The sequence below is a fragment of the Alligator sinensis genome, unplaced genomic scaffold, assembly GCF_000455745.1.
Source record: "Alligator sinensis unplaced genomic scaffold, ASM45574v1 scaffold1086_3, whole genome shotgun sequence".
Lineage (NCBI taxonomy): Eukaryota > Metazoa > Chordata > Crocodylia > Alligatoridae > Alligator > Alligator sinensis.
The window spans coordinates 2,852,117-2,873,676 of record NW_005841975.1 but is presented as its reverse complement, the minus strand read 5'-3'; the positions used below and the strand labels follow the sequence as shown (position 1 = coordinate 2,873,676).

General features: G+C 45.0%; 1 protein-coding gene across 9 annotated transcripts in view; it reads left to right on the top strand.

The window, feature by feature from the left end:
• The window catches only part of SENP2 (SUMO specific peptidase 2), a 36,963-nt gene that overhangs the window by 13,794 nt on the left and 1,609 nt on the right, over positions 1 to 21,560 (top strand). For 7 of the 9 annotated variants that reach the window (XM_025200803.1, XM_025200802.1, XM_025200804.1 and 4 more), the window contains 13 exons: positions 621 to 696; positions 2,716 to 2,779; positions 3,598 to 3,727; positions 5,822 to 5,925; positions 6,723 to 6,820; positions 9,484 to 9,541; positions 11,279 to 11,447; positions 12,393 to 12,542; positions 15,097 to 15,228; positions 15,429 to 15,632; positions 15,759 to 15,838; positions 19,562 to 19,646; positions 21,378 to 21,473. In XM_025200803.1, coding sequence (XP_025056588.1) covers positions 621 to 696; positions 2,716 to 2,779; positions 3,598 to 3,727; positions 5,822 to 5,925; positions 6,723 to 6,820; positions 9,484 to 9,541; positions 11,279 to 11,447; positions 12,393 to 12,542; positions 15,097 to 15,228; positions 15,429 to 15,632; positions 15,759 to 15,838; positions 19,562 to 19,646; positions 21,378 to 21,473 — 1,446 coding nt within the window. Of the gene's footprint in view, positions 1 to 620; positions 697 to 2,715; positions 2,780 to 3,597; positions 3,728 to 5,821; positions 5,926 to 6,722; positions 6,821 to 9,483; positions 9,542 to 11,278; positions 11,448 to 12,392; positions 12,543 to 15,096; positions 15,229 to 15,428; positions 15,633 to 15,758; positions 15,839 to 19,561; positions 19,696 to 21,377; positions 21,474 to 21,560 lie in introns of all 9 variants that reach the window. The other 2 variants (XR_003093395.1, XM_014518695.2) reach the window with 2 other exon arrangements.

Genomic DNA, 21,560 nt, shown 5'->3' with positions numbered 1-21,560 from the left:
AATGCGGTTCAACAAGGAGAAATGCAAAGTGCTGCACCTAGGGAGGAAAAATGTCCAGCACACCTACAGCCTAGGGAATGACCTGCTGGGTGGCACGGAAGTGGAAAGGGATCTTGGAGTCCTAGTGGACTCCAAGATGAACATGAGTCGGCAGTGTGACGAAGCCATCAGAAAAGCCAATGGCACTTTATCGTGCATCAGCAGATGCATGACGAATAGGTCCAAGGAGGTGATACTTCCCCTCTATCGGGCGCTGGTCAGACCGCAGTTGGAGTACTGTGTGCAATTCTGGGCGCCACAATTCAAGAGGGATGCGGATAACCTGGAGAGGGTCCAGAGAAGGGCCACTCATATGGTTAAGGGCCTGCAGACCAAGCCCTACGAGGAGAGACTAGAGAAACTGAACTGTCATCTAGCCCCAGCCCTCTTTCCTGCCTATGCAGGGGGTCGGACTCGATGATCTATTGAGGTCCCTTCCGACCCTAACATCTATGAATCCTAACCAGTCAATTTAGAGTTAACCTATGATAGTCATCCAGCGACCTTGGGTGAGGCAGGCTGAGACATTTGTTTTGATCACATCCAGGTTTATTTTCAAGTTTTTCCTTCTTATTGTTAAGACTTTTTCAGAAACTTCTGATCCTCCGAAAGATAGACTGACAAGGTCTACATCTGGAATAGAAATGCTACAACTAGGTAAGACTGACATGAATCCATTATTGTCTTCCTGGTCCAGAACTCATCCAAAGTGGTGTGGTGTAATGCTTATTTATGAGGCTTTGAGTCCTTTTTAACTTCCAAATGGGCATAGCTGTTGGCTACAAATGTCCAACTTGGGATCCTTAAAATTCTGGTTTATTAGGCGGCTTGAAACACTGTAATGAAGTTAAATCGTAAACCTTGGGGCTGGTCCGCACACGCACACAGTAGCAAGCTACAAGAGTCAGGTATACCTATCAAGCGCTGGAGTCTGTCGTCGATGGCCAGTTGAGGCTTCTTTCAGCGTGGTGTTATCCTCCAGAAGGGGGTTGCCGGCTAGTCCTTCTGGCTGGACAGGTCAGGTGCTGGTCAAGTTGGAGATTAAGAGGGTGTCACTGAGGGTCACTTTTCACTGCTTTTTTATCTGTCCTTGGCAGACTTTGGTGACTCCCCAGTTTTCAGGTTTGTCCAATCCAGGGGTCGTTGACCCTCGTGGGACTTCCCCCTCGGTGGCTACTGGATGGCATCTGTCAGCCCCAGGGGTCGTCCGCATGTACGTACAGGTTTGGGAGTCCGTTGATGAATTTTGAATAGGGCTCTGGGAGCGGTCGGTCTGGAGATAGTCATCCCAAAAGTTGGTCCCCGGTGTTGATTAACTCAGGCCAGGGCTTCTAGCCCTTGAACAGTGAGGTTTAGAGATTTCCCAGTTGTTACATTGTCATCTGCGTCTTTCCTAGGTGTTAATTGCTGTCTGCTACTGTGTTACGCATTCAATCACTGATTCACTCGCTCTTTCAGGGGCTCACCTGATACAGGGAAGCAGCAGTTTGACTCCTGCCCTTGTTAATACTGTTACTAAACACATTTAGTTGAAAGGTGAGGAGTATAAAATATAAGCTACAAAAGTAATGCCATGGCACACAAATAGATAAAAATACCAAAGTACACGGGGAGATACAAAATGCACACATACAAATTTTAAAACACAATTCCTTATCTTAAAGTGAAAGAAAGAGGAAGGAAGGAAAGGTAGGAGAGGAAAAACATATTCAAAGAGGGGAGAGCAAATGCAGGCAAGAGGAAAAGGGGGCTTTCTGCTACATAGCCTGTGTGACTGTACAGCTCAGGAAGGACAGTCCAGATACTATTCTGCCTAGCTGCAGTCTTTGAAAACAGTCAATGCCAGACATGAGAGAGGTCCCCCTCCTCACTGTCATGTTGCAATTTAATCTTAAGGTTAAGGTGATGATGCATTACATGTGTAGGGAGACTGGCAGATTCCTAGGGCTTGAGCAGAGGACTAGGACTGCACTTGGTGTTGAAATCCATTTTTGGTGCTGTATGTGGCATCTGGCCCTTGGCTTCCCCTCCTGCTTGCCTCCATAGCTGTCCTGATATTAAGCATGAGTAATAATGACGTGCATTATTTTTGATTCTCTGCACTTAGTCAAAAAACAGGAGTGTCCAACTCATTGGAGTTGGTAGGCCTTAAATGGTTAAATCATGGTGGCAGCAGCATTAACTCCTTTGCTGCTAGTGCCAGCAGTGACCCCAACAGCCATGGCAAGAAGCCCTGTGGCCTGGGGATGGATCCAGACCACAGGGCTTCTCATGAACTGCTGTGTTGGTGTATGTGGTGAGGGATTTAATGCCACCACTCCTATGATTTAACTGTTTTCAGCTGCATGCTGCCATTTTGACAGCTCTAGTTTAAAATAATCCAGGTAAATAGTATTAAACACTCACTTTGGGTAGTGAACTTTTGAAACAGAAAGGACTAGTCTAAGAAAACAGTTTCTTCATAGCCCAGTGAATTTCTCCTCTTTTCTTTTTGAAAGGGGAAGATTAATGCTTTAGATATCATGCTATGATGCAGTGTAAAATGGGTTTACATATTGGTTTAATTAGCCAAGAAAATTGAAAATGGATTCTTCAGGAAGCTCTTCTTCATGCAGACTCTTAAAGTGCTGCTGTCCCCCTTGCACAATTACTAATAGCTGCACCCTTCTTTCCTAGAAAAGAAAATACCTCACGGAAAAGAGAGAGTAGCTGCTACTTGTCACACTGTGCATCGCTTGAGGTAAAATCCTTCATCTTTCCTTGTATAATCCCTTTTTCTTTAGCAAGGATTCCCTCCATCTTTAGTGCAGCATTTTTCCATATTTTCTAAGCTCTGTTCATGTCCTTTATAGAACTGCTTGGAGGCCTTTTAGCAATGGGCACTCCACTGAACTGCATTACTACAGATATGCCTCCTCTTTTTTTTCCTTTTCTTCTGCCAATACCTGATGCTTTCAGTCTTTTAAACTGCAATTTTTGCAGACGGTCCATGTAGGATCATGTTGCCTGCCTTTCTGAGCGAGCTTGGGTAACAACAATGTGAAATCAGTTTGCATTCTGGTGGCATGGAAAAAAAACAAACTTCAACCCTCCTGCAGTGAGGGGGATGTTCCTTGTGCAGAAAGGCCCTAGGGAGGGTGGGGCAGAACCTGAGGAAGAGCAGGAACAAGCAGAGCAAAGAGGAAGGATGGGGCACCTTGAGAGGCCCTGAGAGGGAATGTCGGGGATCTTGAGGAGTGAGGTTTGAAGACTTTGGGGGCCATTGTAGATAGACGTTCCTGGCTGTGGGCCAGAGGGGCCTTGGAGGAGCTGTCTGTAGTGTTGGGATGCTTGCCTGGAGGGTTCTTGGAACAAAAATGGTGTGTGTGTGTGTGTGTGTGTGTGTGTGTGTGTGTGTGTGTGTCTGAGTGGTTTTATCTAACTGAAAATTATTTGCATAATTCTGTAGTGCAGATCTCTGTCCTAAATGATGTGTGCCTTCTAAAACGGTCCAAGATGCAACTTGAATCAAGGTGATGCAGATTCTTATGTTAAGCCCTTACTTTTTTCTCTTGCCAGAGACATCTGCAACACAACAAGGAGTAGCGGATTAATTAGAAAGGAGCGGCCAAGCCGGGAGCACAGCATGTTGGAAGCCACCGCTTCAGAAGCGAGCAGGATGAGACGGCCTTGCTTTGCTGTTGAAGAGGCAAGCACTCAAAAGACGACTTTGGAAATCTGATTGCTTCCTCTGTGTTGTATCTCCCTGAGTGTGTCTAGCAAGACTCTACATATTGGGGGTGTAATATGTGGTACTGAGTACAATGGAAAGGGTTAGTGAAGTGGAGTCACAGTCCTGAAAATGAGTGTTGTTAGACCCTTGACCAGGGTGAAGATTCCTCACACAGGTTGGAGTAAAGCAGGTGACAACTGCCTCATTCCAAAGTAATAGTCTTCCCCTTCCTCTGCTCGTGGATGGACCTCTGCCACTTTACGTGGCCCCTCCCCTACAGCTTATCCCAGCCAGCAAATGCAACTGGAGCTGTTGTGGTTTTGTATTTGCTTGTTGCTTTGGAGCTAATCTGCACAGCTGCTTGCATAGTGTCCCTAATCTGCTTGCTGTTCCCACGCACCTGTCCTGGGGCTAGTCCTTGAGAATAATTTTTGTTTTTTAAAGTAGAGGCATTAAAATCTTCTTGGCCTGTATGTTACATATGGGGGGAGGGGCTTGAATCAGGTCCATGGACTCTCCCTCTTCCCCCTGCCTCTTTGTCCTTCCTTCCAAACCATTCTAGATCCACTGCACATAGTGCTCGTGCTAGCTGTTCCAGAATCCTTACTGCTTCCCAGACTAGGGGTGGGCAGTGTAGGTCCTGGATCAGCTGGGGCTTGCTGCACAGGTCCCATGGTGGTTGGAATGGATGCCATGTGCAGCATGCCTCCTGGGCCTCTTCTCATGTGCCTGGTTCATTGTGCAGTGTGTGGGTCAACTTGGACCCGAGGGCAACTCCAGGGGCTGGATAACAGGGCTCTGAGGGCCAGACGTGGCCCACAGGCTGTATCTTTGATGCCCCCGAGTTAAAGCATAGGTGCTGCTCTAACTTCATCTGATAATCCACCCATTTATGAAGTGAAGGTGCAGGCTAACCCACTTAAGTGTTTGCAATCCTCTGGAGCCCCTGTAACAGTTTGTTGGAGCTCCCCAATCGAATTCCCCAAAGTGTCATCATCCCCTTCCTTTACAGGGCAAACAGAGTAGGAACAGTGCAATGCTCCAGGGAAGTTCTGGTACCCCTGTGGAAATAAGAAAACCCCTCAAGAAAACAAGCTTTAATTCAATACCATTGATTGTTAGATATAGGTTGAATCTCACTGGCCGCATCTACACACTCTCTTTACTGCGGAGTAGACTAACGGGTTGCAGAGTAAATGTCACTATCTACATGTGAGACAGTATTAGGCTGCAATAAACTAATTTATGCTGGCATAAGATGGTATTGTCCGGGACACTACCATCTTATACCAGGGTAATTTACTGTGATTGAACACATGCAGACCTTGACCATTGTTGTAAGTTGTGCTCAGTCAGCCCATCCAGCCGTGAGTCAGACTCCTGTCTGCCCCCTAGCACCTGCCAGCCCAGGCCTAGTCTGCCTCAGCTCAAATTGCTGCTGTCCTGGGCACATGTATGGACACTGTGCCCGGGAGTAGTTTACTCCGGTTCAAACTGCTCTGGAGTTCATTATTTCACATTAATTGCATGTGTAGACACAGCTGCTGTAACAGGAGATTCTCCTCCCTTCCCCCCCCCCCAATAGTAAATGGCATCTTTGAAGAGAGGAGTTTCTGGGTTTGTACCAACCCAGACCATTGTTTTGATGAAAAACATCCAAAGTAATTATAAAATCATCATTAATGATGCACAGGATGGTGGACTAGTAAATGATGAGGACAGATCAGTTGTGCAGGGTATTTGAATTGTGTGGTAACCTGGGCACTTGCAAACCCTTGCCCAGTACAAAGCTTTACAACTAGGAATGAAGACTGCAGGTGTTGGCAGCTGAATGGGAATAGTTAGCCTGGAAAGGAACAATTCTGAAAGGTTCTAGAGGTCGTAGGCCAACAGGACCAACAGCTCAACATGAGTCAGCCAGAGCACTGTTTTGGCTGAAAGAGACCCTTACCTAAACGTTACCTGCATTTCCAGCAACGTGTATGTTTCATGCGTTTGATTTGCTTTTAACATTTTTGCTACTTGTTCTTGGCAGTAGTTTTTAACCTAGCTTTTTTTTCATTTTGTTAGGGTGTCCAAAGACAGGAGAAAGAAAAATACAAGCTCCTGTTGGAATTTGTGAAGGAAAAATATCCTAGAAACAAGTCTACTCCTGTAGCTGCAAATCACTACAAGTAATTACTGATCACTATTATTACTAGTAAAATAGCTGGGGAAAAATATTAGATCTCTCTGTTGGGAGAGGCAAAGGGAAAGCAATCTCTTTACAGGGAACCTTGTAGCTGTTTTGGTGAAACAACTTATCAGTGTTGTTCAGAGTTCTGTTAACTGGACATTGTCAAAGGACTTCAACACTGAGCCTGCTTCTGAATCTGCTGCAGGGTATGCAGTTATCCTAGTGGAACGGCTCTGTGGCCATTACAGAGGCTTAAATAACTGAGCAAGGGACACTTGGCAGAGGTGTACAAAGGATGAGCTTTGGGAGTTTTTCTATTCTCAGTTTCTCTTCCGCTCCTCTGTTGCATCTGTTAGGGAAATGCTTACCCTTTGATTCAATCCTGCAAACCTCAGACAGGAGCAGTAAAATGTAAAATCAAAACCAAGATGTGGGTTTCATCCAGACTAGGCAGTTGACCAGATTTGAAGCCCAGTTTGGGGTGGAAATGAGCAGTGTTTTGAAGCGTTTCCAACTGCAGCTGTTGCTTCCATGGTCCTTTTTCTTTTCTGGGTTAAACGGTTGTTGGTGCTGGGGAGTCCCCACTAATGGATCGGTAGCCTAATCCTGGTAGACCAACTTCTGTTGCTTGTGCTGTGGTCGCGCCTAATGTTCTGCACCCCAGGGCTGTGTGGGAAGGGGTTCCAGCTTGCTTAAACAATGTGCATGTCCTGGTTACCCTAGCATGTGTTGGGGTTCCTTCAGAGGAAGTTCTGACAGCCTTTTCTCCTTTTTCTGATTCTTGCTGTGCAAAAGTACTCAAACCTACTCCAGGGAACCACTAAGGGCTGGTGGCCGTGTGGAAGAACACTATCGTGGAGTAAGAGCGCCTCCATTTGTGACACTAAGGACCGGTAAGTCTGTATGTATTCTGGAAGTAGTTCTGTATTGCAATACACAGGCAATCAAGTGGTGCTTTTTTCTCTGAAATTGATCCTAAAGCCATGGGATATTTGTAGGATATTGACAGACAGTGGAATTGGTGAGTGTGTGACATACCACAGAACAGCTTGATGTGCAGTAACCATCTATCTGCCTATTCTCACCTCATGGGCAAGTAACAGTTAAAGTAAGGCATCTTAGCGCTGTTTCATTTGGGGCAAGCTGCCTTGTTTTAGCTTTCACCGTAACAGGCAGCTGGACTGTTTCTGCCTGTCAGTTGCTCTGTGGTAGATTCCTGCATGCTGTTGCCTCACTGCAGCTTCATTTGTCCATACCCCTAGTCTGTGCTAGAAAAGGCTTGCTGGTTTTACTATACTGGTAAACCTTCTGTTTTTTGTAGGTGTACCTTAAACTACACCAGAACATACAGTGGTGTAAATTGATGCCTGAATAAAATAAATAGTCTTCTACAGCAGCTATCTACCTGTGGGTTTCTGCTGGAGTAAAAGTATTTAAATCCTACCCTTAATGAACATTACATGCCAGCAACAGTAAAATGTAGATCTGGCTAAAGTCAGTGGAATGCTGAGTTTTGTGAGGGTCCAGACAAAGCAAAGGTTCAGCTTGTATCGTAGAATAGTAGGGTTGGCGAGGATCTTAGGCAGTCTAGTCCAGCCACCTGCTCAAGTACTAAATATAAGCATTTTTTCATGATAATTTTAAGTTCTTTAACTTGTTAAGATGTGCATTATACATGTATAGCTTTACTACATTTGAGATTACTTTTTTTTCCCCACCTTAAAGAACAATTTATATGCATCTGTCATGTATTAACTAAACTCGTACTTGCCTTTGTGGAAGTTAACTGATACTTCCCTGAAGACTACTTTTATACACAGCTGTTGATCATTCCCCTCCCCACCCCCCTCTTACTTTTAGAACGTGGCATGCAAACATAGGAGGAATTTTCGAAGTTCCGATATGTATCAACCAAGTATGAGGAGCTCTCTGATTGTTAAAATGTATTTAAAAAGTTAATGACCTACTAATGAGAACATTCTTTAAAAGAAAACTTTAGTATATTATAAATGAACTCATAAGGAAATATGGATATGTTGCTGTTCATACAAACTATTTTGGATTACGCATTTCCCAAACAAATAGGGGGAAAAATGAAAAAAGTGTTTTTCCATAGGGTTCTGTTACTATGTTCAGATTAGGAAATAAAACGGAAGATGAGGGCAGAAAACATTTGTTTTGTATTGGGAAGGTATACCCTGGAGGTGGCTTGCTACAATATGCACCAGATCAGATGGTGAGGAGAATAGAGAATTTCACTTTTGAGTAGGTGTGGGGGAAAGAAATAGTTTCTACACTGAAGTCAAGAAAATAGTACTTTTGGAACAGAGTTCAGTTCTATCACTGAACCTGTTTGATACTAGGTTTAAACCCTTTGGGTACACCAAGTCAAAGTAATGCCTAAACATGGGCCTTACGTATTGTAGCCTTTAAAAGTCTTGTTATATATCCTATTTATGGATGCTTCATGATGGGAGAATTGTCAAAAACACATTTTTGTGGGCAATATCTTTTTTAAATTGGACAAACTACATGGCTGGCATAGTCTTTGACAAGTTTTCAAATTAAATGCAAAAGTCCTTGCCTCATTTCCTGGACCATTATAGCTACAAGATTCTGCTAACAACACTAAAACAATTAATTGCACTTTTTTTTTTTTAATAATGGGAAATTGACCTTTGTTTCTGTTAAGCTATTTTCCTACTTACTTGCCCCTCTAGCAGGTTGAAAACCTGGGGCTCCAATAGATGTGCAGGGAGCTGGCTCTGTGCTGGAAATCTAGCATGTCAGAGCAGACTCTATTGATCAAATCTGCTGGAGCACAGAAATTAATGCACTCCAGCAGACTCTAGCATCATGTGTATCAGCATCCCCTGCACTGAAAAATGGTGGCAGGGCACTTTGAACTAAAGCTCATTCAATGACCTTTAGTTCAAAGCGCCCCCGCTGGCATTTTTCAGTGCAGGGGATGCTGATATGCGTGATGCTCGGGTGCTTTTAATTAGCATGGCTCGCTAATTAAAGTGCCCCCCCACACCTCCCTGAGTATGTGTGTTGTTTGTTTTAAATGCCCCTGACATTCAACTTAAGACGTTTATTGTGGGAAGTTGAGCCAATGAAAACTTATTTTGATACGAGGCTAGTCTTTCATTTGCAGCTAACTGCACGTAATCCAGGACTGTCCCAGTCATGCTCGCTAGTGGTGGTGATAAAGTCGGTTGTGGTGGGTGCCCTTCCTTTCACTCCCGCTGGAGACTCATTAAAATGTGTCCAGCTTTTGAAAATGGTTAAGAACATGTAATGGAAGATGCTTCACAACACAAGGATGTATAGTATCATTCAATAGCTTTACCCTACAGGGAGACTATCTAAACATGCCCTGGAGCAAGAGCTGTCATAATGTTACCATGGCAGCAGCATTTGGTCAGAGTGGCATCTAATTCCTGCGTAAGCTTTTGGCTCGGATTGAACCTGTGAACTAGCTGTTCCCACAGTGGTACTAACTTGGAAATTGATTTTTGTTTTTCTGTTTGCACTTTCTTGTCCTTCCATCCAGGTAGCAGAGATACTGAAACTTGGAGCCCACTCTGGTCTCGAAGAAATGATATGATCAGGTACAAAACCTTGTGCATGTTGACTGTAGGTGCATAGTTCCTAAAATCCTTCCAGAAAGAAGAAATCTTTGATGGTTAGAACAGTTGAGGGCCAACGTTTTTGGCAGGAGTGCCTTGAATTAGGTCTGCACCCTTCCAGAGTACCACTCAGATCCTTTTCCCCTGCCTGATCTGCTGCTCTGCTTTTTGATTCTTTGTAGTCCCTGCACAGTTCACTGCTTTGCTTTCTGCTTCCTGCCTCTTGTCTGTTCCCTCTGATCTTATGCTTATCGTACACAAACTGCCTTACCACACTTGTGGCATCCTTGCCAGAGGATGGTCACCCCTGCAGTAGAGAATGCACCCGAAAGTGTGGACATGACCTCTTGGAGCGGTTTCAAAAGGGCAGGAGCTGTTACCTTCTTGTGTGTGAAGGAGCATACAGATGTAGCAATACTGCCCCAAGTTTAATCCTGGAGGAAACAAGAGTTACAGTTGTTGCCTTTGTGTCCTCTTACCCTAGTATTACACTTGAGTTAAGCTTCTTTTCTGACAAGGTAGAATAGCATTTTCTCTCCTCCCTTCAAAAGCTTCTCCAAGCTGGATGTTCTGATCTCAGGCTAGTTGTAGTTGTAGATGCTGGTGTAGAAGGCAGCCTGGCTTTATAGACCCCATGGCAATCGCAGCTTTTAGGTTTGGGAAAGAAATGTCTCATTCTTCCCCATGTGCGCAGGAGTTAGTGGAGGGAAGGAAGGTTTAACCTTGCTGTTTCTGTTCTCTGCAGCATTTACTATGACACTCTGACAGTCCATTGGCTGGTCCTTTGCTACAGCAGACTGTGAAGTAGCTAGCCTGTGGGACACAAACTAGTTTTTGGACTGTTTGTACAACTAAGTCCGAACAGTTATCAAAATATATTAATGTTAGGTTAAGTCTTCAGTTGTGCAGTTGTTCCTGATTAGGTTTAGAAAGCTGAAATGCATTTTTCCTTGCCTTGAAGAAAAAGTAATCACTTGAGTCATATAGAAGTGAAGCTAGTTGGTAAATCTTCTGAGACGTCTGTGTATACCCATGCTAGATTGAATCTGCATTATTTGTAATGAGTTTGGGATCCCATGTCAGACTGGAGAAAGGTTGATTTTGATCACAAGGTGTGTGTTCTTGAATGTGTTTCTCTTTGGCGTGTATATGCTGACAACTTCAGCTTCTGCAAGTGGGTAACTCCTTGCCCTGTTAAGAATATCAAAGGCAAGTCTTTCCTAACTACCCAAAAGAAGGCAAGTAAAAATCTTCTAGCAACCCACTATTTTCCTCCTCTGTGCTCTCAGTCTTGGGGTTGGCGTAGTGAAGCTGTCTGGATTCAGATCCTTTAGGTATATTTGTGTTTTGCATGGGGGAATTTTTTTTTATTTATATAGGACAATCAAAACTAGTCCTGTGTTATAACACTGCCTCTTGCAGTTCTTAACTCAATAGATCTCAAAGTGCTGGGTAAAGGAGGGTGGTATTGTTATCCCTCTTTTAGACAGGGAGTTGTACAGTCTACCAGGTCATGTGGCCTTCAACTTTTTAAGATTAGTTCTAAGGTCAAGCTGTATGTTCTTAGGCCTAGTGTTGTAGACACAGCAGTAGTACCTCATTTTTGTAAGTGGAAGGAAAGTTGAAACCACTTACCTTTTCTTTCCATCTTCCCTATTGACATCGGCAGAGTATTGGGGCTTTAAGATGGACAACTCTTAACTTTTGTATTTCCTGCAGTTTTACTGAGGTACTAGCTGTGTTGGTCCCTACAGTAGCAGCTTCCTCTCAAACCTCTGGCCCCAAACTATCGTGTGAGAAACATGACCCATTTCTCTGTCCCAGATATCGGACCCCCCCCAGAAACCCTCAAGAACCTGGAACAACAATTGGACAAACAAACAGAGGGGTAAGCTTGGATTTCCACCCCCACCCTTTGGTGAATTTGTATCTTGTAACTAGGATTGAAAACAGTTTTATATCTTTCTCTTCCTGACCAGAACAGCCATGCTTGTACCTTGAAAACAGTTTTATATCTTTCTCTTCCTGCCCAGACCAGCCATGCTTGTATCTGTGGTGTGTGGCCTTTGTAGGAGTGTGGTCGCTTGAAAAGCATGTATAGAAAGAGGAACACCCTTACAATCTAAGCTTCCTAGTAGGGTCGTGTGACTGACCTACTTTCTGTTCTTTTCTTCTCAGAAGCTAATTGGTTATAACTTTTAAAATGTGCAATTCTGTGGAACTTGCATCACAGCCCTGTAACAGGCCAGTGGTACAACAGGCCACTTTTCAAACACCTGGGAGGGAGCAGTCCTCACTTACTTTCTCTGGTCACGCTTGAGTCCAGAGTGAAGCATCCAGTTCAGAAATTGGAGGAGCTCTTTTCTAATTACTAGGATTCTTTCCAGATTGAAACATTTCTAACTTGCTTCAATTTTGTAAATCATTCTATTTGAGGAGCATGGATGTTGTTATTCACAGTTGTTGGTAAAAAATTGTAATTGCTACCTGTGGAAATTTGTTTGTAAAACCTGAAAGAAATTTTCAGATGATCCAAGTAGCTTTTGACAAACATGTTAACTAAAACCCAAGTACAATTAAGTTTTGATACAAAGGTATATTTTGCATATAAATACCAACTGAAATGTTTAGCATTAATAATCTATTAGCAGTGCTTGCAATCCTAAGAATGTTTTATTTTGTTCCACAGGGGAATCAGTGGCATGTTCAACTCTGCAGGGGGGTAGAATTTTCTCATGGGGGTAACTGCAGAAAACTTTGTTCTGTATACGAACAAGATTGGCAATGACATGCTAACAAAATGCATGCTACTAAGGTTCCTTCCTCCCAACAGAGACGTGCTGAGACTGACCTTTCAGAGGAGGTGTCAGTTCGGTTATGCCTGGGCTCTGCCTCATCCAGTAGGCCCTCTACACTTGGAGTAAAAGAACAGAAACACCCAAGCTCAGAAAAGATTGTAGAACGCCTTCCACAGCTCACAGAGGTACTGGACCCTTTCACTTTGCCTTTCTGAATCAGAAAATCCTGAAAGCAATGGAATCATTCAGCCTTTTCTTTGGTTATTCTTGTGTTTCTTTTGAAGTCTGTCCAGTTAAGAGCTCGTATCTGTCCATCTACCAAGGATGAGTAAACTTTCAGGTGCATAGGATGTGGTAGTTATAGATGCTAGGGTCAGAAGGGACCGCAACAGATCATCGAGTCCAACCCCTTTCCTGAGCAGAAAAGAGTGCTGGGGTCAGATGACCCCAGCCAGATGCCTATCCAGCCTTCTCTTAAAGACACCCAAGGTAGGGGAGAGCACCACCTCCCTTTGGAAGCCCATTCCAAGTTTTGGCCACCCTTACCGTGAAGAAGTTTTTCCTGACGTCTAGCCTAAATCTGCTCTCTCCTAGTTTGTGGCCATTGTTCCTTATTACCCCAAGAGGCGTCCTGGTGAACAGAGCATCTCCGATTCCTTACTGTGCCGCCCTAATGAATTTGTAGGTGGCCACAAGATCACCTCTGAGCCTTCTCTTGCGAAGGCTGAAGAGGTTCAGGTCCCTTAGTCTCTCTGCATAGGGCTTGGCCTGTAAACCTTTAGCCATATGAGTGGCCCTCCTCTGGACCCTGTTGAGGTTATCCACATCCTTCTTAAAGTATGGCGCCCAAAGCTGGACGCAGTACTCCAATTGTGGTCTGGCCAGTGTCGCAGAGAGGGGAAGTATCACCTCCTTGGATCTATTTGTCATGCATCTGCTGATGCATGATAAAGTGTGATTAGCTTTGCTTATGATTTTGTCACACTGACAGCTCATGTTCATCTTGGAGTCCACTATGACTTTGAGATCCCTCTCCGCTTCTGTGCTGCTGAGAGGGTTATTCCCCAGCCAGTAGGTGTGCTAGATATTTTTACGCCCTCGGTGCAGCACTCTGCATCTGTCCTTGTTGTATTGTATCCTATTGTGTTCTGTCCACTCTTCCAACCCATCCAGGTCTGTCTGTAATCGTTCCCTACCCTCTGGAGTGTGCACTTCACCCCACAATTTAGTATTGTCCTCAAACACTTCATGCCCACATCCAAGTAATTGATGAAGACATTGAAGAGTACAGGTCCAAGGACCGAGCCCTGTGGGACCCCACTACCCACATCCTTCCAGGTCGATGCTGACCCATCTACTACCACTCTGGATGCGACCCCCAAGCCAATTTTGCCACCCACTGGACTGTGTAAACATGTAAGCCACAGTCACTTTATTTATGAGAGTGGGATGAGATACCGTATTGAAGGCCTTCCTAAAATCCAAGAAAACGACATCCACCTCTACTCCTGCATCATAGGGCTGTCCCTGGGGGTGCAAAACAGGGCGACTGCCCTGGGCCCTTTGGGGGGCCCTGCAGAGCTGGGCTGAGGAGCTGTGGTGCAGAGCCTGGTGGAGTGGTGGCTCTGCGTCCAGCCACTCGCTTCCTGCCGCTGCCAATGGAGGCAGCAGCTTCTTCAGGGCTGGGGGCTGTGGGATCAGAGCAGGGGCAGGGCCCCACAATGGCTGATTTGCCCCGGGCCCTGCACCCTGCTCAGGTCGCCTCTGCTCCTGTGTCTAAGCATTTTGTGATCTGGTCATAAAACGAAACCAGATTTCTTCCAAACCACACTACTGTGACCACCATATGTCTCTCTGTCTGTCATCCTTACCCTATTTGTCTCCCCTGCTTAAAAATACCTGCAAGAAGTTGGAAGTTTTTTAAATTACCAAGTTAGACTTCCTTTCAAATTCACTTTCCCACTAGCTAGCACTGAGTGCTTTTTGTGGTTGGCTCTGGATCTTGGATCATAGCAGCTGTAGTACTGCCAGGGGGAATGGTTCTCTATACTCCTTTTAAATGTGCTCCGTTGCATTTGCTGATGTGTATATGCTACATAACTTTTCTCTTCCTGCTCATTCAGGGTACTTGTGTATGAGTGGAAATAGGATAGTCCAAAATGCAGGTAGTGCTGGGTTTAGACTTTATGGAACTATTTCTGTGAAACCTCTTGCACTCTTGTAATCCTCAGTCTTTGAGAACCAACTTCTAAACTAAAAAGTCCGCGTGACAGTATCTGGGCTCTGGCTCATGGAGAGAGTATTGGCTGATCCAAGAGACTGAAGCAACTTTAAAATAGTCCAAATGTGGCATCTACACATTTTACTTTAATGTGCAGTAGCCTGTTTTACTGCGCATTTAAGTGTTGCATTAAAAACCATGCAAATATGCTAATGCACAGTACAATAGGCTAAAAAAGTGTGGTTTTGCTAATGTGCATTAGGAAAAGTGCATTAATACAGGTGTAGACATGCCCAGTAACTGTGAAATACAGAATATTGTTCAGTGGCTAAGGACCAGATGAATACACCTTGGCAGAAAATTGCCACTGCTAGTGACCATCTGCCCTGATAAACAGCACTAGCTAGTATCCCATCTCCAGCACTGCCCTATGACCAGGTGTTTCCTGGTTTACTGTGCTATGCTACCTGGTCTGCTCAATTTGGCATCACTAGTCACTGTGGAATTGCTTGTTTCAGGACATGGAGAGAGAGATCATGAATGCACTTGGCCGTGGCCAGCAGAATGAGATCCTGAGCAGTGCTTTTAAATTAAAGGTCACTCGTGGGGACATCCAAACTCTAAGAAACCATCAGTGGCTCAACGATGAGGTAAAACTGATCTAATGGGAATTGGTCTGTTTGTACATAAATTAATCAGTATGCCACAAACTCCATTCTAACTTGTTTACAGGGCTGTTTTCTGATTCTTGCCTTAATCCAGCAGGAAGGTGTGAATTTGAGTAGACAGGAAATCCAGCATGACTCTTTTTTTTTCTTCCCCTCCCTTCTAAAATTTCCCTTCTATACAGGTGATCAATTTCTACATGAATCTTCTGGTGGAGAGAAATAACAAGCAGGGGTTGCCAGTGCTTCATGCTTTCAGCACTTTTTTCTATCCCAAATTAACTTCTGGAGGTTACCAAGCAGTAAGAAGATGGACGAAAGGTGTGGACATCTTCAGTAAGGACCTCATCTTGGTGCCAATTCACCTCCAGGTGCACTGGGGATTAGTGGTGAGTCAAACTGGCCCTTCCTTTGAACTGGAAGAGAAAAGCTAAAAACAGCTTTAGTTTTTGGTCTGATATGGCTCACTGTTGGGTTTTCCCCTCCTCCCCCCAATTCCTGTCCTTCCATAACAGGTGATAGATGTCAGAAGAAAGAACATTAAATATTTTGACTCAATGGGTCAAAATGGCTACAAGATATGTGAAACTTTGCGGTGAGTAAATGCTTCCTTGAATGCATATTTATATACTTCCCTCCTAGGAGAGAGATTTTTCTGGAATTGTTAGCTAGAATGGGATTTTTTTATTAGCACAAGACTTGTGCTTGCGTAACAGAAATCTCCATTCCCAGTGTGTTCATTGCCAGCATATGATAAAATTGAAGTTATAGTTGAGATCCCATGAGAAGGTTTAAGCTGTTTAAAAGAACTTTAATTCTGTAGAAGTATTTGAGGTAATGTACTTCACTTGCACCCTTTTGGGCCAGCTATACAAATACCTTTACCCACTCTTGTTCTTAGCACTCTTTGAAAGTAACCTGCCAAACCTCATTAAACAAAAATTAACAGCATAGTACACAAACTCTGATATATGATGCACTGACAAGTTACTATGCATTTTAGTTTGCTGAATGAACGTTGTAGTTAGAATCATAGAAAATGAGGGTTGGAAGGGACCTCAGGAAGTAATGTCTAGTCCAACCCCCTGCTCAACGCAGAACCAGCCCCAACTAGATCATTCCAGCCAGGACTTTGTCAAGCTGGGCCTTAAAAATGTCCAAGGATGGAGATTCCACCACCTCTCTAGGTAACTTGTTCCAGTGTTTTACTACCCTCCTAGAGAGAGAGAGCGTTTCCTAATATCTAACCTAAACTTCCCTTGCTACAATTTGAGACAGTTGCTCCTTCTGTCATCTGCCACCACTGAGAACAGTCCAGCTCCATCCTCTTTAGAACCCCCCTTACGGTAGCTGAATGCTGCTATCAAATGCCACCTCAGTCTTCTCTTCTGCAAACTAAATAAGCCCAGTTCCCTCAGCCTCTCCTCGGAAGTCATGTGCTCCAGCTCTTGAACCATTTTTGTTGCCCTCCACTGGACTCTCTCCAACATGTTCACATCCCCTCTATATAGTCAGGGGCCCAAAACTGAACACAGTACTCTAGATGTGGCCTCCCCAGTACAGAATAGAGTGGAATAATCACTTCCCTAGGTCTGCTGGCAATGCTCCTACTAATGGAGCCCAGTATGCCTTTAGCCTTCTTGGCAACAAAGGCACACTGCTGACTCGTATTCAGCTTATTGTCCACTGTAACCCTGAGGTCCTTTTCTTCCGAGTTGCTGCTTAGCTAGTTGGTCCCAGGCCTGTACCGGTGCATGGGATTGTTCCATTCTAAGTGCAGGACTTTGCACTTGTCCTTGTTGAACCTTGTGAGATTTCTTTTGGTCCAATCCTCCAATTCATCTAGGTCACTCTGGATCCTAGCCCTACCTCCCCAGCATATCTACTATTCCCCCCAGCTTGGTGTCATCTGCAAACTTGCTGAGGGTGTGCTCTATGCCATCTTCCAGATTCTAATGAAGGTATTGAGCAGAACTAGCCCCAGGACCGACTGCTGGGGCACTCCACTTGATACTGGCTGCCAGCTAGACATTAAGCCGTTGATTACTACCCATTGAGCCTGACAATCTAGCCAGCTTTCTATCCACCTTACAGTACATTTATCCAACCCATAACTCCTCAGCTTGTTTGCAAGAATGTTGTGGGAGACTTTATCAGAAGCCTTGCTAAAGTCCACTGCTTTTCTTGCATCCACAGAGCCAGTTATCTCCTCATAGAAGGCAATCGGGTTGATCAGGCATGACTTGCCTTTGGTGAATCCACGCAGACTGTTATTTGGCCCCACAGACTTGTACACATCCAGTTTTTCTAAATAGTCCCTAACCTGGTCTTGCACACTGAGGGCTGCTCACCTTCTTCCCAAACTGTGCTGCTCGGTGCTTCTTGATTTGCTCTGGGTCACCCTTAGCTGTATCAATACCCCATGCTGCTCATTCATGTGTGCACCACCACATGGATGAGCAGCACGTGGTAGTAGTAGTCTGGGAGCTGCCCGTGGCTGAGTCTCAATCCTTCCGTGACATCTCAGATCCAGGCTCCAGGCAAGCAGCAGACCTCCCAGGAGAACAGGTCAGGCTGGCAGACGGATCCTTCTGTCCCCCACAGAAGGGAGTCTCCAACCACCTACACCCATCTCTTCCTTTTCGTGGCAGCTGCCTTGGCCCTCCCCACCTTGGGGATTCCTGACATGGCCTCTTTCACCCATGGAATGTGCGCTCCTGCCTCTGTAGCTAGTGCTTCATATCTGTTCTCTAGGCAAACCACTGCACGTGGGGATGATGACTTCTTGTTGCCAAAAGATACAAGCTCTTACCTTCCTGGGCTCCGTGCCCTCTTCCTTCTCTAGCACCGCCTCTGGCAATCCTTCCTCCACAGTCCTAGAGGTTTCCTCCAACATCAAAACGATGAAATCATCATGGCGGAGGATGCTTTGGAGCCTTGCTACCTCCTCCTATAGCTCTCTTGCCTTCTTCCTGAGGGACACCACCAGAAGACACCACTCACATTGCAGGCACTCCCCCACCTGGCTGACACTGGAAGGAATCTGCAAGCCGCATTCTGCACAGCACCAGACCAGGACCTGAGTGGAAGCCTCAGTGGTGTGTGCTCCTGCCTGGACAGGCACCTCAGAAGAGAGGAAGAGTTGGAAGTGGCTGTGGGATTGCAACATCCTCCAGCCATGTCTCTGTCTTCTGATCTGCTGCCTCTAATTTCATGCCTCTTTCCAACAGACCTTCCGTGGCAAATTCCTTTGTAGCTGGCCTGTTTGTTGCTCCTTGATCTGAAGGGTTCCGTTTTCCCTGCAACCTCTTTCCTCTCAGCAAGCTTCCAGTGAAGGAATGAAAGAGTTTCAAAGCAAACTCCCCCTCACGCTAGCTAAGCAAGGGGCTTAAGTCTTGGTCTGACTGCTGAGTTTTAGCTGCTAAAATAAAACTATGTAGTAGTCAGTCCTAATTATGTGGGTTTTTTTGTTTTTTTTTGTTTTTGTTTTTAAATATTCCCTTTCAGGCTCTTTCAAAAAGCGGGGCCACAAACTGACATGTGAACTGACTGGCAAACTGCTTGCAAACTGTTTTGTTTGCTGCTGCTTATTCCTGGTTGCTTGGATTGACTCCTTTATATACCTGCCCTGGGCCTGGGGCCTGGACTAGCTAGGCCCCTTTGTTAGAGCCCTCTGTCACACCCAGGCGGCAGTCAATCAGCAGTCAGTCCAGTCAGCTGCTCGGAGCACATACTCAAGCACACAAACCCACCAAACAGCCCCCAGCAAGCCAAGCACACAGGCAACCCTGGCTCACCTACCTTCCCAGAACAGGATTTGGTGCCTGGTTCCTCTTCCCCTTCCTCCTCTTGTTCCCAGCAAACTGCTTCCAAAGCAAACTGTTTTGCCATTCATTCTTCTACTGAACCTGTAATAGTTACTGTCTTTTAAACTGTTTTTTTTTTTTTTTTTTTAAAAAGCCACCTGTAATTCCTTCTCCACTTCCAAACTGGAAAATGATTTCTGAGGAAAGGATCTACAAGGGCTTCAGAATAATGACCACATCTTGTATGCTTGGCTTTCTTGATGGCTTTGATCAGAGAGAGAGAGAGTTTAATGCACAAGCCTTGTAGATAAGCTCATACTAACTTGGGATTTAAAATCACATGTAATATTATGTAGTTTTAGGCACAGAAGGAGTTACCTTTGACACAATACCACATTCTTCATTGTATTTGTAACCATTGGCATATAATTTTTAGAGAGTCCAATAACTGTACAGACTGTTGGCTTAAAACATGAAGATGCCTGACACTTTCACTCTTTTTTTTTGCATAGTCAATATCTGCTGGAAGAAAGTAAGACCAAAAGGAATGTAGATATTTGTTCTTCGGAGTGGACTCTCTACAGCATGAAATCGCATGTACGTCGGCAATATTTGCGCATACATGTCTTGGTTTGAAGGGTCACAGGCAAGTTTATGGGCTGTGCGCGGAGAGAGTGCCACTTGCTGAAACAGTCAATTTCTGTACAGGATGTGGTTTTCTGTGTCCCCCCTCTACACACTGCATCTATGCCATGATTTTAATGTATTAATTGCTGCGTACGTGGGCTGTGTGTTACACGTGCACTCAGTTGAAGGTGCCATAAAATGGGAGACGAGTCAGAAATAATGCAGAACATTTTGACATCAGGTTTTCATGGTGGCTTAAAACATAACATGTGGCCGGGACTGACAGTCAGCTGGGGCCGAGACTGTATAGGGATCTGGAATGGATCCTTTGTGTGGCAGTTTGCCCAAAGCTGCTGAAGCAAGGTTTTGACAGTCTTCTGACTATCAGCCTCAGCCTGAACAGCTTGAGACGTGGGGCTGTGCAGCTGGGGCTGACAATCAGCTGATTTTGTCTGCTCCAACTCTGAGGCTTCTGGGGACTTGAACTAGCCCTGCTATGGTCAAGGGCTGGGGTCCACAATCAGCTGATTGTCAGCTTCAGACCACCTGCACTAGCAAGTTGAAGCCTGGGGTTATGGTTCCAGGCTCTTCTCTGCACTGTTAAGTAGCAAAGGTGTGATTAGAGCCTGATCCCAGAATTGCACTTCCTGCCATGTATGTATAGGTGTGGTGGTTTGGATTAGGGATCAGATCCCATCCTGTCATTAAATGAATGTGGTGGTGTTGCATTGCCGATTGGTTTGCTTTGCTGCTCCCAGCATCTAGTGCCCATATTAAGGGAGTCCTCCATGAGCAAAACTTTGGGAATCCGTGAATTAGAACCTTTTAAAAATCTCTCTCTCTCTCAAATGTCTGGTTCTCCAAGCAGTTTGTCAGTATAGATCCTCCCTCCTCATGTTGCCACCATCTGCTGGTTTCAGAGATGGAAAAGACCCCAGGTATATGCAGCTGCAGATACTTGTAGCCTCACACTGACCATTGCCTACTTTTAATTAAGAGTTCTCTGCCCAGTACCCACAGCTTCCCAGCAGCTTGGGTGCATTACAGAAGCAGCTCTGAATTCCAGTTCTAGGTCTACAGATTGTATGTCCTTATTTGGGCAGGATAACGGATCCCATTCATTAGTCCATCCCTTCTTTCCCCCACAGCTGCAGTTTTTTTTCTTTCTCTAATTAGTTGGAGAGCAAGTGGAGATTGGCAGATCTGGCTTTCTTGTACTGAGCCACTGCTGAGAACTTGTGGGGAGGAAATTCTGAAAGTTTAGGGTTGCATGTGCAGGTCCCATGAAATGCAGTGCCAAAGCTGATCCTTCTGTAGCTTGACCTCTACAGCGGCTGATTCCAGCAAGTGATGGGGGAGGGGTATAATTAAAGTGGAGGTATCGATTTTAAGTTGTTTCTGGTGGAGTCAAGGTCCCAGGGACCAGGGCCCCATTGTGCTGCTCAGTGTTCAAGGCAGAAATGGACTTTCCCTCAGATATTATGCACGAGCCACAGGAACATGATGTATTAGCTCGGTGTAGTAACGTAGGTGTTTTGGGAGTGAGTTTTTATATTTGGTGTGCTGGGATAAACCCATGAACATGCTGGGAATGTAGTTAGGATGTGCAATACTGAGTCTGTGCCTGGCAGAAAGCAGGTTTGAAATGGGATGGAAGAATTTGTGTGTAACCTTCTTTTTTTTCCTGTCCCTTAATCTCAGGAAATTCCACAGCAGTTGAATGGCAGCGACTGTGGGATGTTTACATGTAAATATGCGGACTATATCTCCAGGGACAAGCCAATCACTTTTACACAGGTGAGCAAAGCTCGTAAATAGCTCTTCCTCCTGCTTGTTGGATTACAAAGTGTCTGGTGGGTCCTGGGATTGTGGGCTTTGTCTTCA